Source organism: Bufo bufo, chromosome 2 (genome assembly GCF_905171765.1).
Source record: "Bufo bufo chromosome 2, aBufBuf1.1, whole genome shotgun sequence".
Lineage (NCBI taxonomy): Eukaryota > Metazoa > Chordata > Amphibia > Anura > Bufonidae > Bufo > Bufo bufo.
The window spans coordinates 256575893-256588155 of NC_053390.1; the positions used below are offsets into that span (position 1 = coordinate 256575893).

General features: G+C 45.7%; 1 protein-coding gene across 11 annotated transcripts in view; it reads right to left on the minus strand.

Annotated features, from left to right (window-relative positions):
* Window positions 1-12263, minus strand: part of DEPDC5 (DEP domain containing 5, GATOR1 subcomplex subunit) — a 96669-nt gene that overhangs the window by 26655 nt on the left and 57751 nt on the right. For 7 of the 11 annotated variants that reach the window (XM_040416439.1, XM_040416436.1, XM_040416441.1 and 4 more), the window contains 3 exons: window positions 11229-11412; window positions 9586-9746; window positions 9383-9500 (listed from right to left, as the gene is read on the minus strand). In XM_040416439.1, the coding sequence (XP_040272373.1) occupies window positions 9383-9500; window positions 9586-9746; window positions 11229-11412 (463 nt within the window). Of the gene's footprint in view, window positions 1-9382; window positions 9501-9585; window positions 9747-9938; window positions 10640-11228; window positions 11413-12263 lie in introns of those variants that run through there. The other 4 variants (XM_040416442.1, XM_040416438.1, XM_040416437.1 and 1 more) reach the window with 2 other exon arrangements.

A 12263-nucleotide genomic window follows, 5' to 3' on the forward strand; every position in this document is an offset into this window, starting at 1 on the left:
GAGAGACAATAACTTAAGGAGAACCTGTCATTACTTTTATGCTGCCCTCACTCAGAACAGCATAAAGTAGTGACAGACGCACTGATTTCAGCAGTATGTCACTCATAAGCTAAAAGTAAGTGGTTGCTGAGATCCACCATCATAATCATTGCAGCACAGGCCTTGAAAAGAGTCACATCTACAGAGAAGAGTCAGAGTTATTCATAAGCTCCTGCTCTCCCGCCCATCTGCTGATGATTGGCAGTCTTCTCCTTACTTTTCCCTAGAAGAGAATCATCAGCAGATGGGTGGGAAGAGCAGGACTTCCATCAGTGATTGGGAGTCAAAACCAGGAGTGAAGCCTTCACAGACATAAGGTCTAAGGGAAAGACCTGCACATGATCACTGATCAAAACACGGACGTGTGAATGAGGCATAACTCTGACTCTTCTCAGGTAGATTTGACTCTTTTCAGGGCCTGGGCTGCAATGATTATGATTAGTGTTGAGCGAACTTGTGTTTTAAGTTCGGCGTCTAAAGTTTGGGTTATCGAAGAATCGCATTATGGATTCTAAATTCCATTATGGTCCGTGGTAGCGGAATCCATAACGCGATTCTTCGATAACCCGAACTTTAGACGCCGAACTTAAAACACAAGTTCGCTCAACACTAATTATGATGCTGGTTCTTGGCAACCACTTACTTTCAGCTCATGAGTGACACGCCGTTGAAATCAGCGCGATTAACTATTTTATGCTGTCCTAGGTGAGTTCAGCATAAAATTGATGCCAGTTTCCCTTTAATAAATGCAAATGGTACAACATGAAACGTAACATGATTTCATTTGTTTCCCTCCATGTGCTTTACATTTTGTCCTCCTTAAGAGCCCTTTACATGGGCTCAAAAATCGCACAGATTATCGCTAACGGGCGTTCATAGTAACACTCATGAGCAATGATCAGGCGGTGTAAATATACCACCTCGTTTAGCTCGTTAATCGGGTAATCCGATCATTTGTGCGCACGTCTAAATGATCGTTTACGGCAGCAGATCGTGATCTCCCACCAGCAAACGAGTCCTTATGGGGAAGAGCGATGGCATTTGCGATCGCTCCTCCTCATACTCTGGAGAAGATAGCTGCATGTAAATTCATCGGTATCCTCCACCAGCAAGCAGCAGATTGTCAGGTTAGTAACTGCAGAGTCCAGTAATTCAGATGGGGGTCTGGACAGAACACAGTTGTGAGCCTGTACCCATGAAGCTAGAAGAACTTATGGAAGATGGCTCCCAGTACCGGTCTACATTAGGAGGGTGTGTGCTTGAACTAAGGCTGGGATGGCTTTAAAAGGGGGTTTTCCAGGATATGTCATCACTTTATGATTCATGGGGTCCAACCATTGGGACCCTCACCAGTCCTAAGAATGAAAGGGCCACAGCGCTGGGTTACCGCTGCATCCCTGTTAATTTTTCCCTTCGTAGTGGCACTCACAGCCATCAAGCTGGTCGGGGAACTGCTGCTGGCCCCACTTATTTGGAGTAGGACTGTGTTGTGCTGAGGGGGGCTCACTCTATACCAGAGTAATGGCCTCTTCATTCTCAAGATGGGGAGGGTGGAATCATAAAGAGATGTGGCATACCCTAGACATTTCCCATCACTTTGTAAATAGGAGTACCCTTTAAATTTCAATAAGTAGGGGACGCATGCATGCGCGGCTTGCAGGGAAGACATGGCTCTGTGAGCTCCGCTCCGACCGCTGACAATTTCCCTACATCAGCGCCGTTTAATAGGCTCCACAAGCCCTGAGCACTCATGCAGGGGTCACAGAAGGCTGCCCGAGGCAAGAGGGGAGCTAAAATTCCGGGAACACCGGCTGCATCGCAGACCATTCCGGATATCTTCCGGAGCACGAGGCATTCCATCATGACGGATAAGGCAATGTCCCCAGCAAGCCCAGCCTCCTCTACTGAGAGCGAACCCCGCGCGGATGCGGCAACTTCACAAAGAGGTCAGGCAGATCTGTATGCTAATATAGCAAACCTCTTTAGAACCGAACTTTCCCAGGCGGTTGCAGAATTCTCCCGCTAGATAAATGATTTGGGGAACAGGGTCTCGGACCTGGAGTCCAAAGCGGACGAACTAACTGACGCCATAGGCGCCGACAGGGAGGACATTGACGCGCACTCTCTCCAATTACAAGCACTTTAATCAAAGCTTGAAGATTTGGAGAACAGGTCCAGGAGAGGGAACCTGCGGATCCGGGGCTTACCTGAGTCCTTCCAGGACCTCCCAACCACTATGGGCTCACTGTTTGCAGCTTTACTGCCCCAGGCCCAACCGAGTCAGTTGCGGATGGACAGAATACATAGGGCCCTGGGGAAACCACTCGTCCCGGACACCCCTAGAGATGTGGTTCTGAAATTTCATCACCCTGAGGTGAGGGACATGATACTAAGTGCCGCAAGAAATATGGCGGCCCTACCTGATCTCCCACCAGCGGTGCACCTTTATGCGGACTTAGCGCCCACAGCGCTTCGGAAGTGCAGGGAAATGAGGCCTGTGACGCAGGCGTTACAACAAGCGCAAGTGCGCTACAGATGGGGGTTCCCCTTTGCCCTGTCTTTTCAACTGAACTCTCGCTCTTACACAGTTCATACCCCAGATGAAGGGATTGAAAAGTTGCACCAGGCTGGATTAAGGGTGGATCGCATGGAGAGACCAACTGCACCTCCAAGGCCCCAGCGCCCGGCCAGAGTCTGGACTCGGGTCCCCACCACCGCTTCATCAGCAAGTAAATCCCCGGGACACTGAGTGAGCCGTTATGTCTTATACCTCCATGTCCAGGGAAGAACGGGACACTAATCCAGCGTGTCATGTTATCACTAGTGATCTTTCCCTCACTGGGCCCCCCGTGCAGCCTGGTGTTTTTTGATTATAGCCTCCTGCACGAATATCGGTCAGGTTATCCGATAGGGACACAGCGAATCGGATTTTCATGTTGCCTACCATTGTTGGGCTTTTTCTTGTGGATCCAGGGATAGATATTATTCCCCTGATACCCACATCTGGCCCACTTGTTTTTGCTGGCCATATTGGGCACAGCCATTCCTGCTTTCTAACAGCATTGTTAGATTTATTGTCATTTATGTTTGTCAGTTTAATTGTCTTTATGGAGATCCCTACTCTCACCGTTAACTACATTATGTGGTCTATACAATTTGATATGCTAAGCTTCACTATATACTACTGGGATCATGTGTAAGTTGTTATCTCACAATGTACGGGGTTTGAATTCCCCGAGGAAACGCAAAACGGCCATTACATCCTATCTCAGACATAACCCAGATATAATATGTATACAGGAAACGCATTTTACACCTACCTCCCATCCCAAATTCTTCTATCCCGTTACTCCAGATTTTTCTCCACCACGTTTCACACTAAAAGTAGGGGAGTAGTCACTCTTTTGCGGAATTCCTTTCCGTGCCAGATCACTAATCATATCTCTGACCATGAGGGGCGCTATGTTATCTTACTAGGTGAATTTGAGGGGAAAATATTATGTATAGTAAATGTGTATGCTCCAACTAAAGATCCGATTACCTTTTTCACTCAAATGTACCACATACTTGAAGCACTACAGTATGATGAGCTAATATGGGCAGGGGACTTCAACTTTGTAATAAATCCCTTAATGGATCGCTCCTCACCTCCTAACACCCCACGCCCTGCTGCTCAGGGAACCCAGATTAAGAATGTTATGGAATCCCTTTCCATTGCCGACTCCTGGAGGGAGCACAACAGCACTCAGAGAAGTTATACTTATTATTCGCCCGCTCATCACCTATATACCCGCATTGACTTGGTCCTGATTTCCACATCCCTTCTACCGCTTTTAGCTTTATGCAGACACCAAGTGGTGTCCTGGTCCGATCATGATATGGTTGTTATGGACATCACCCCATCTACTCCCACAAGTCGTCTCTTCACATGGAGGCTTAATGAATCACTTTTGTCCAGGCCTGCCGTGCGTGATCGGCTCCAGGATAATTTAAAGCAATTTTTCCTGGAAAACACTGACCCAGATATTGACCCTGTTGTGGTCTGGCTCTCTCACAAAGCTTTCATGAGGGGTCAAATTATCAAGGAAGCCTCACTTTTTTTAAAAGAGAGACATGCTACCCTACTAAACTTGAAGGTCTAAACTTAGTAGACTAGTAAGAGCCCATCAAAGAGCTCCCTCACTGTACCTGCTTAGAGAAATAAAAAACACCAAACTGCAAATAAACATGATTCTCATGAATCATACAGAAAAAGCTTTACAGTTGTGTTCAAAATTATTCAACCCCCAATGCTGTAAAGGGTTTTAGGGAATTTAGTGTACATTTGTAATTGTGTTCAGAATGAAATCTTACAAGGACTTTTTAAAGAACCAAATGCAACTAAAATGACATCAATTGTTTTTGTAATACAGTATTAAATGTTTTTTTTTGTGATTTCTTCATTGACACAATTATTCAACCCCTTAAAGACTACCACTCTTAAGAACAGAGGTTCATTCAAGTGTTTTCGATCAGGTATTGAAAACACCTGTGGATGTCAAGGAGCAGCAATCAAGCATAATAAGCACCAATTAGGCAGATTTGAAAGGACTGTGATACTCAGCTCCTTCTAGACATTTAATGGTGTGTTTACAAACATGGTGAAGTCAAGAGAATGGTCCAGGAAGACAAGAGAAGAGGTGATTTCTCTTCACAGGAAGGGCAATGGCTATAAGAAGATTGCAAAGATGTTAAACATACCAAGAGACACCATAGGAAGCATCATTCGCAAATTCAAGGCAAAGGGCACTGTTGAAACGCTACCTGGTCGTGGCAGAAAGAAGATGCTGACTTCGACTGCTTTGCGCTACCTGAAGCGCAAAGTGGAGAAAAGTCCCCGTGTGACTGCTGAGGAACTGAAAAAAGATTTGTCAGATGTGGGTACTGAAGTTTCAGCTCAGACAATAAGGCGCACACTGCGTAATGAAGGCCTCCATGTCAGAACTCCCAGGCGCATCCCCTTGCTGTCTCCAAAGAATAAGAAGAGTCGACTGCAGTATGCCAAAAGTCATGTGGACAAACCACAAAAGTTTTGGGATAGTGTTCTGTGGACTGATGAAACAAAATTAGAACTGTTTGGGCCCATGGATCAACGCTATGTTTGGAGGAGGAAGAACAAGGCCTATGAAGAAAAGAACACCTTGCCTACTGTGAAGCATGGTGGGGGGTCAATCATGCTTTGGGGCTGTTTTGCTTCTACAGGTACAGGGAAGCTTCAACGTGTGCAAGGTACCATGAATTCTCTTCAGTACCAGGAGATATTGGATGAAAATGTGATGCAGTCAGTCACAAACCTGAGGCTTGGGAGACGTTGGACCTTTCAACAGGACAATGATCCCAAGCATACCTCCAAGTCCACTAGAGCATGGTTGCAGATTAAAGGCTGGAACATTTTGAAGTGGCCATTGCAGTCACCAGACTTAAATCCGATTGAGAACCTCTGGTAGGACTTAAAGAAACCAGTTGCAGCGCGCAAGCCTAAGAATGTGACTGAACTGGAGGCTTTTGCCCATGAAGAATGGGCGAAGATACTCGTAGATCGCTGAAAGACACTTGTGTCAAGCTACGGTATGCTTCACGTTTAAAAGCTGTTATAACTGGAAAAGGATGTTGTACTAAGTACTAAGATTGAATGTCACTTGGGGGTTGAATAAAACTGATAATGATGTGAGCACAGAAAAGACATTTGTGGTTATTTCATTATAAATGTTATGTTATGTTTGTCTGACTTACAAGTGCCTCTTTGATTTAATTGTAAACAAGATGACTGAAATGATCAAAATCAATGTCAAACTGGCCAAAACACTCAATTTCAGTGGGGGTTGAATAATTTTGAACACAACTGTACGTTGGACCGCATCCTACTACTATAAATACGCTAACAACCTTGACAAGATGTTGGCCCGTCAACTTAAAGCTAGACAAAAAATTAATCAGGCGTTTCAGATTCGCTCAAGGTCAGGACAGGTATCCTCCAACCCAGAAACCGTATACCAAACCTTTCACGCATTTTATCAACAACTTTATGGTAAGCCGGGGAGTAGACAGGGACAAGTGGATAGCAACTTCTTGAATTCTATTAGGTTACCACAGGTATCCCCCGAAGCAGTGAATGACTTAGGCAAAGCAATAGTAAACGAGGAAGTGGAACTCACAATTAAGGCCTTAAAATTGGGTAAAGCACCTGGCCCAGACGGCCTATCGGCCCTCTACTATAGAAAATTTGCTTCCCTGTTGACCCCCCATATCACCAAATTTTGTAACCATATAATGAAAGGTAATACCCCTCACCCCGACTTCCTAGCTGCCAACATTACGGCCAAGAAAGATCACCTATCTCCGTCTAATTATAGGCCGATTTCATTATTGAACCTGGATACACAAATTCTCACATCCATCCTTCCCCGACGACTCAATAATCTTCTCTCTAATCTAATTGATAAAGACCAGGTAGGATTTATTCCAGGTAGGGAAGCCCCTGATAACATCCGAAAAATCCTTAATCTGATCCAGGTCGCAAATAAACAGACCACTCCGTTAGCTGTCCTGGCTCTCGACATAGAAAAGGCTTTTGATTCTGTCACATGGGATTATTTACATCAAGTCCTTCAGTCTATGGGTATTAGAGGTCCATTTGTTCAGGCAGTCAGGGCCCTTTATTCCACTCCAGTTGCCTATCTTAAGCTTCCGTCCATGAACCCTGCTCCCATCCAAATACTCAGGGGTACACGTCAGGGGTGCCCTCTCTCCCCGGCTCTCTTTGCTTTAGCAATGGAACCCCTTGCCATCTATATCAGGAATGACCAGAATGTTACGGGGATCAGAGTAGGAAACACGGAACACAAGCTGAGCCTGTTTGCGGATGACCTCCTCTTATCCCTTACAAACCCTCTTGTTTCCCTACCAAACCTTTTACAAATCCTGAAATCCTTTTCAGAAGCTTCTGGGCTTCATGTCAATCATAAAAAAATCTGAGCTTATGTTATGCAATGCCTCCCCATCACTAAAGTCACTCCTATTACAAAACTTCCAGTTCCAATATTTACCTAACCATATCACATATTTGGGTACTGTAGTGCCCACCCATCCTCACATGATGTATAAGTTGAACTATACTCCCCTATACCGAGCGATTAGAGAAGATCTTAAAACCTGGAGCACGTTACCTATATCATGGATAGGTAGGATACACATAATAAGAATGGTAGTCCTGCCTAAGCTCCTGTATCTTTTCCGTACTATACCATTACAAGTCCCGAGTCGGGATCTCCATGACCTACAAAAGGATGTAATGAAATTCATTTGGGGCAATAAACGTGCCCCTATCGCTCGGGCTACTATGTGTCGACATAAAACACAGGGGGGGTCTTTCAGTACCATACTTCATAAAATACTATAAAGCAGCTAGACTAGCTCAACTTTTCCTGACGCATTTGAAACCTGAGACACACCCCTTATGGGTCTCAATAGAACAGTCACTTCTTGCGCCTTGGTCGTGGAGAGCCCTACTCTGGACTACCCTACCTATACCGACGGCAGTTCGTTCTAATTCGCCGCTATCTTATCAAGCTTTATTGTTGTGGAGATCTGTTAGGTTCAAGTTAGGCCTACAGTCCAAATACACACCACTTCTCCACATAATGGGTAACCCTGCCTTCCCACCAGGGCTTAGGGCAACCGATTTCAGTTGTATAACGTTGCATAAGTTCACATGCCCATACAGCAACGTCTCAATAACCGCTGTAATAAGATTTTCCACTATGGAGGACAGTTTGGACGACTGACCCTCCGGCGATACAACATCCTCATTTGACCCCCTCCTCAGAACATGCCTCTTCCACTGAGGACACGTCGGAGTGAAACTCTCTAGCAGGAGGAGGAGAGGCCGAGGAAAAGGGAGACACAGACACCCTTTTGGGGGAGGATGTTCTGGCCCGTTCTGCAGGACGGTCACAATGGGCATGCACCCCATGATCCCCAGAGTTGCACAGGTCAGAGGACTGCCTTGCCGACAAATGCCCCAATATTTCCACAATGGCTTTATTGGTATTGGAGACATCCTGTACCACCCTCGACAGGGAACGCGCCCATTCCGGTTCTACCATAGGCTGGGCAGCAGGGACCATTGGGTCTGGGGCTGAGCCACTTGATGGTGGAGCAGCACATGCAAAGCAGAGGGAGTCTGACTGAGGGGACGGAAATTTTGCGCAACACGACGCACAGGCAAAATTACGAACAGAAAGGTCGGGACCTGGGGTCTGGGCTCAGACATAGTGACCACCCTGCAGTCCTAAATGAGGAAGAGGGGGAAGGTTAGGCCCTGTAAGAAGGGACAAACAGCACTTACCCAGCCAGCGTCCCGCCAGTTGCCTTTAAACACCGGATGTGGGCGGTGCCCACACTCCCTCCGGTCAGCTGCCCCCAAAATGACGCAGGCCTTTTAGCGCCAGCCCTACCATCCTCTGTCATCGCCTTCAGAAGCAGGCCGCACAGAAGCAGGGGCCTAAACTAACAATGGCGACGGCGGGCCAGGAACCAAGCCGGCGCGCAGAGACTACAGAACTGGAAAACGGACGCCCGACACCAGACCTGCCACCCCCCGCAAAGACTCCCTCCCCCCAAACGGGAGCAACGTCCTGGAGGGGCTTAGCCGGGTGGGAACCAGGTAACTTGGGGAGGAAAGGGTACTGGAAGGAGGGGAGCACCCTTGTGGCACATTTCTCTATCCTTTCTTTTCTTTTATACTCACCTGTCCGGCGTCTTCTGCCCCCCTGGCTCCAGCCGGATCACCACCTTCGGTGTGCGGCCCCTTGGGAGGGACACTACACCGGAACAGAGGGGACTTGCGATGGACGGCCGTGGTGATCCGAATGCTGGCGGAAAAACAGAGGCTTTGTAGGAACCTCTGGTCCTCCTTTGCTTCTGGAGAACGGGAAGGAACAGGGAGCTTGGGGGACCCCCTGGTCTCCCGTCTCCTGGGTGGGAGTGTAGGCAGCTTTTAGGACTGCCTGAAACTCCCACTAGAAAAAAAAAAAAGAAGAAAAACCAGCAGACCTGCAACACAGGGGGGGTCTGCCTCCTACAGACACTAAGCTAAAACGTATTTAGCTTAGTCCCTGTAGGAAGGGTATAGCTGAAGGGAGGAGCTTACACTTTTTGTGCTTAGTGTCCGCCTCCTAGCGGCAACAGCTATACCCATGGTCAAGGCTATGTCCCCCAATGATACGGATAAGAAATATACTTTGGACATCATATACAAAAGAGGAAAACAAATAACATGGTAGAACATCAATTCTTCTCTTACTTTGGCAAATATCTTGTAACCGTGATTATCTTGTCTTTGAAGGTCACCTTGTGAAATGTCCGTCCCATACTAAGCCAGTACTGATTTTCTTCTTCTTGGTGGCTTCGGGACACCAACCCTAGCAAAGACAAAATAGATAATAAAGTTTGGATTATTGCGACTAAAGGCAATTTTCAGTAGGAAAAAATATAAAATGTCTGTACCTCGTCTATAAAGTGGGCTGCTGCTGAGTGGAGGTTGAGCAGAAGAGGTAGGTTTTGGTTGCTTTTGCCGAACAATTATTTGGTAACCCTGCATGAGCCTTTGGCATATAAATTCTTCAAATACCTGTTGTGCCGTCATCTGTGTACCTTCTTCATCACGTCTACCGGACATAAAATAGATGTTAACTTATTACTATATTTAAAGAGTACTTGACTTTAAGACTTTTTTGGGCTTCCTGAACGTCTTTTTCAGATTAATTATTCCACTCTTTAGCTGCGCAGCTAGATGCATTTGCCTCAGAAGCAGGGGGCGTCTACCTTCCGTGGAATCTGTCAGCACTGTACTGCTGTGACATCCTTTCCCTTACTTCCCACTATGTTTTCAGTTCCGGAGCTCATAGAACAGATAAGGAGGGGGAAATCACATTTACAGAAAGGTAGGACACTCGTGTAAATTCATAAGCAAGGTAGAAGCAATTATTTTATCAGGATCTCCGCTAGCTCCGACGCGCCCCCACTTTCTCTCTGCCTTCTCTGTTACTAAGGACGGTTCTTGCCTGACAACAGGTAGTGGACTGCAAATTAGGTGGAAGTAAGACCCATAGTGGCCATGACCACAGCATTTTTTCAGGTGGATGTAGGCATATTTTTTAATGAAGTAATTTAGAATTTTGCTAGTTACACCATTCTCTATTAAATGAAATTGTGTGAAAGGACAGTGCCTCTTTAATTATGTTTATAGCCCCAGTCTACAGTGCCTAGAAAAAACACACCACTACTATATATTTAGTCATTATATTAGTATACAGTATTAAAGGGGCTTTCCAAGATTGTAATATCAATGGACTATCCTTGGGTAGTAGTCATGAATGGTACAGCAGCATTACCCCTATTCACTTACATGACAGCAGTGCTGCAGTACTGTTCATGACTACTATCCAGTGTACGGAGCTGTACTGTTCCAGTGCCTTTTCGGGAGGGCAGCATCTTCTTCAAACATCTGTTTGATGAGGTGTCAGGAGTTGGAGCCCCACTGATCTGATATTGACCTATCCTAAATGTAGGTTATCAATATTACAGTCCTGAAAACTCCTTTAAGGGTACAGCCACACATGACGAGGATGTAAACACAGCAGGTTTATTGTGTCAAATCCACAGGGTTGTACAATACCAGCAAAGTGGATGCCAATTTAAGAAATATCGTCCACATGCTGCAGGGGAAACCCACAGCATATACTCAGGGATGCACCTAGCCTTTCTGCTGCCTGAAATGAAAACTGAAATGCCCGGTTCAGGCAGCGCGATAATGATGACACCGGCCTCTGACAGGCTACAGGAACTAGGACTAAAGCCTATTAGAGGAAACGGTGGGCCAGGGAGACATCACTCCCGTGCCCCGTCGCAGCATTCAACTGTATTGCTGTCCTAAGTACAGCAATGCAGTTGAATATGTAGAGATGAGCGTTTCCACAATAATAGCGCCCATGGCCCTTCTGCTGGCCTCATTGGTGGTGCACCCCCTGCATAAACTTAATTGAACTGAGGTTTTTTAATCCACAGTAAGTTTTTGGCTGAAGATTGTACTTGTGGCTTTCAAACTTTGCAATAAGGAGGTTTGTTTTTGTCCTGTCCTACATTCTCACCTGTCCATATCAGCCTCTGGTAGTAAGTCATAGCAGCCTTCCGTATAATCATTCTGTAGGCTCTGCTTATCCGGGAAGTAGTCTGTGGTGAGTGGTAAGCAGGCTGGGGTAGTGAGAGACTTCCAATCCACCCCAACTGTGCAGCAGAAGCCAGGCACTATGGGGGGAGCAGACAGCATCAAAACTGCCCAGAGACCGTATTGTGTGTGTAGAAAGGTGAAAAAGAACCGTAGCCGTGAAGGAGGTGTAAGAGATATAAAGTGGTGAAAGAAAGAAAATGAGAAGAACAAGAGATGGAAGTAAACAAAAGGCAATGGTGTGCAGAAGTGAAATAGAGGGCGGATAAAATGGAAACAAAGAACAAAATTAAAAATGGAATCAGAAGACAAGTAAAAAAAGTAAAGAGTTGTGTACGGAGGAAAGAAAGGAGATGGATTTGCAAATAGTTTGGGATAATTGGAAAGATGAAAATGTGTACAAGAGGATCAATTTGGGAGGAAGAGCCACAAACATTGGGAGAGAAAAGGAAAAGAGAAAGAGAGAGCAGGTTAACAATGCCATGCTTCAGCTGCATTACGTCCCATCATGCATTGGGAATATTTGCCGCTTGATTAAAACCACCAACAGAAATTCATGTGCCATCACGAACTAACAAGACCATAAAAAATATTTCAGAAATTCTTCAAATTGTAAGTCAGAATACAACAAGCAAGCAGAAGGAGGCAGTGTGAGCAAGACATGTGCATGGACAGCGTAGTATAGAAAGGTCACTTTTGGTCTGCTGGTTAGAACATTACAATTTGTATTACAAAAAAATGCAACCGCCAGGTGGAATCATGCCCACATATGGTTACTCCAGAGAAACACTGCAATCAATTATGCACAGCAACACGAAAAGCCATGTTATCCATCAGAATCGTTTTCACCATTCACTACATCACAGTGTACAGATATCAAATAACAGGACTTTGTATACTGATGACTTTACAATTACTGTTATTTACTAAGATTGTCTATTAAAGGGAGTCTGTCACC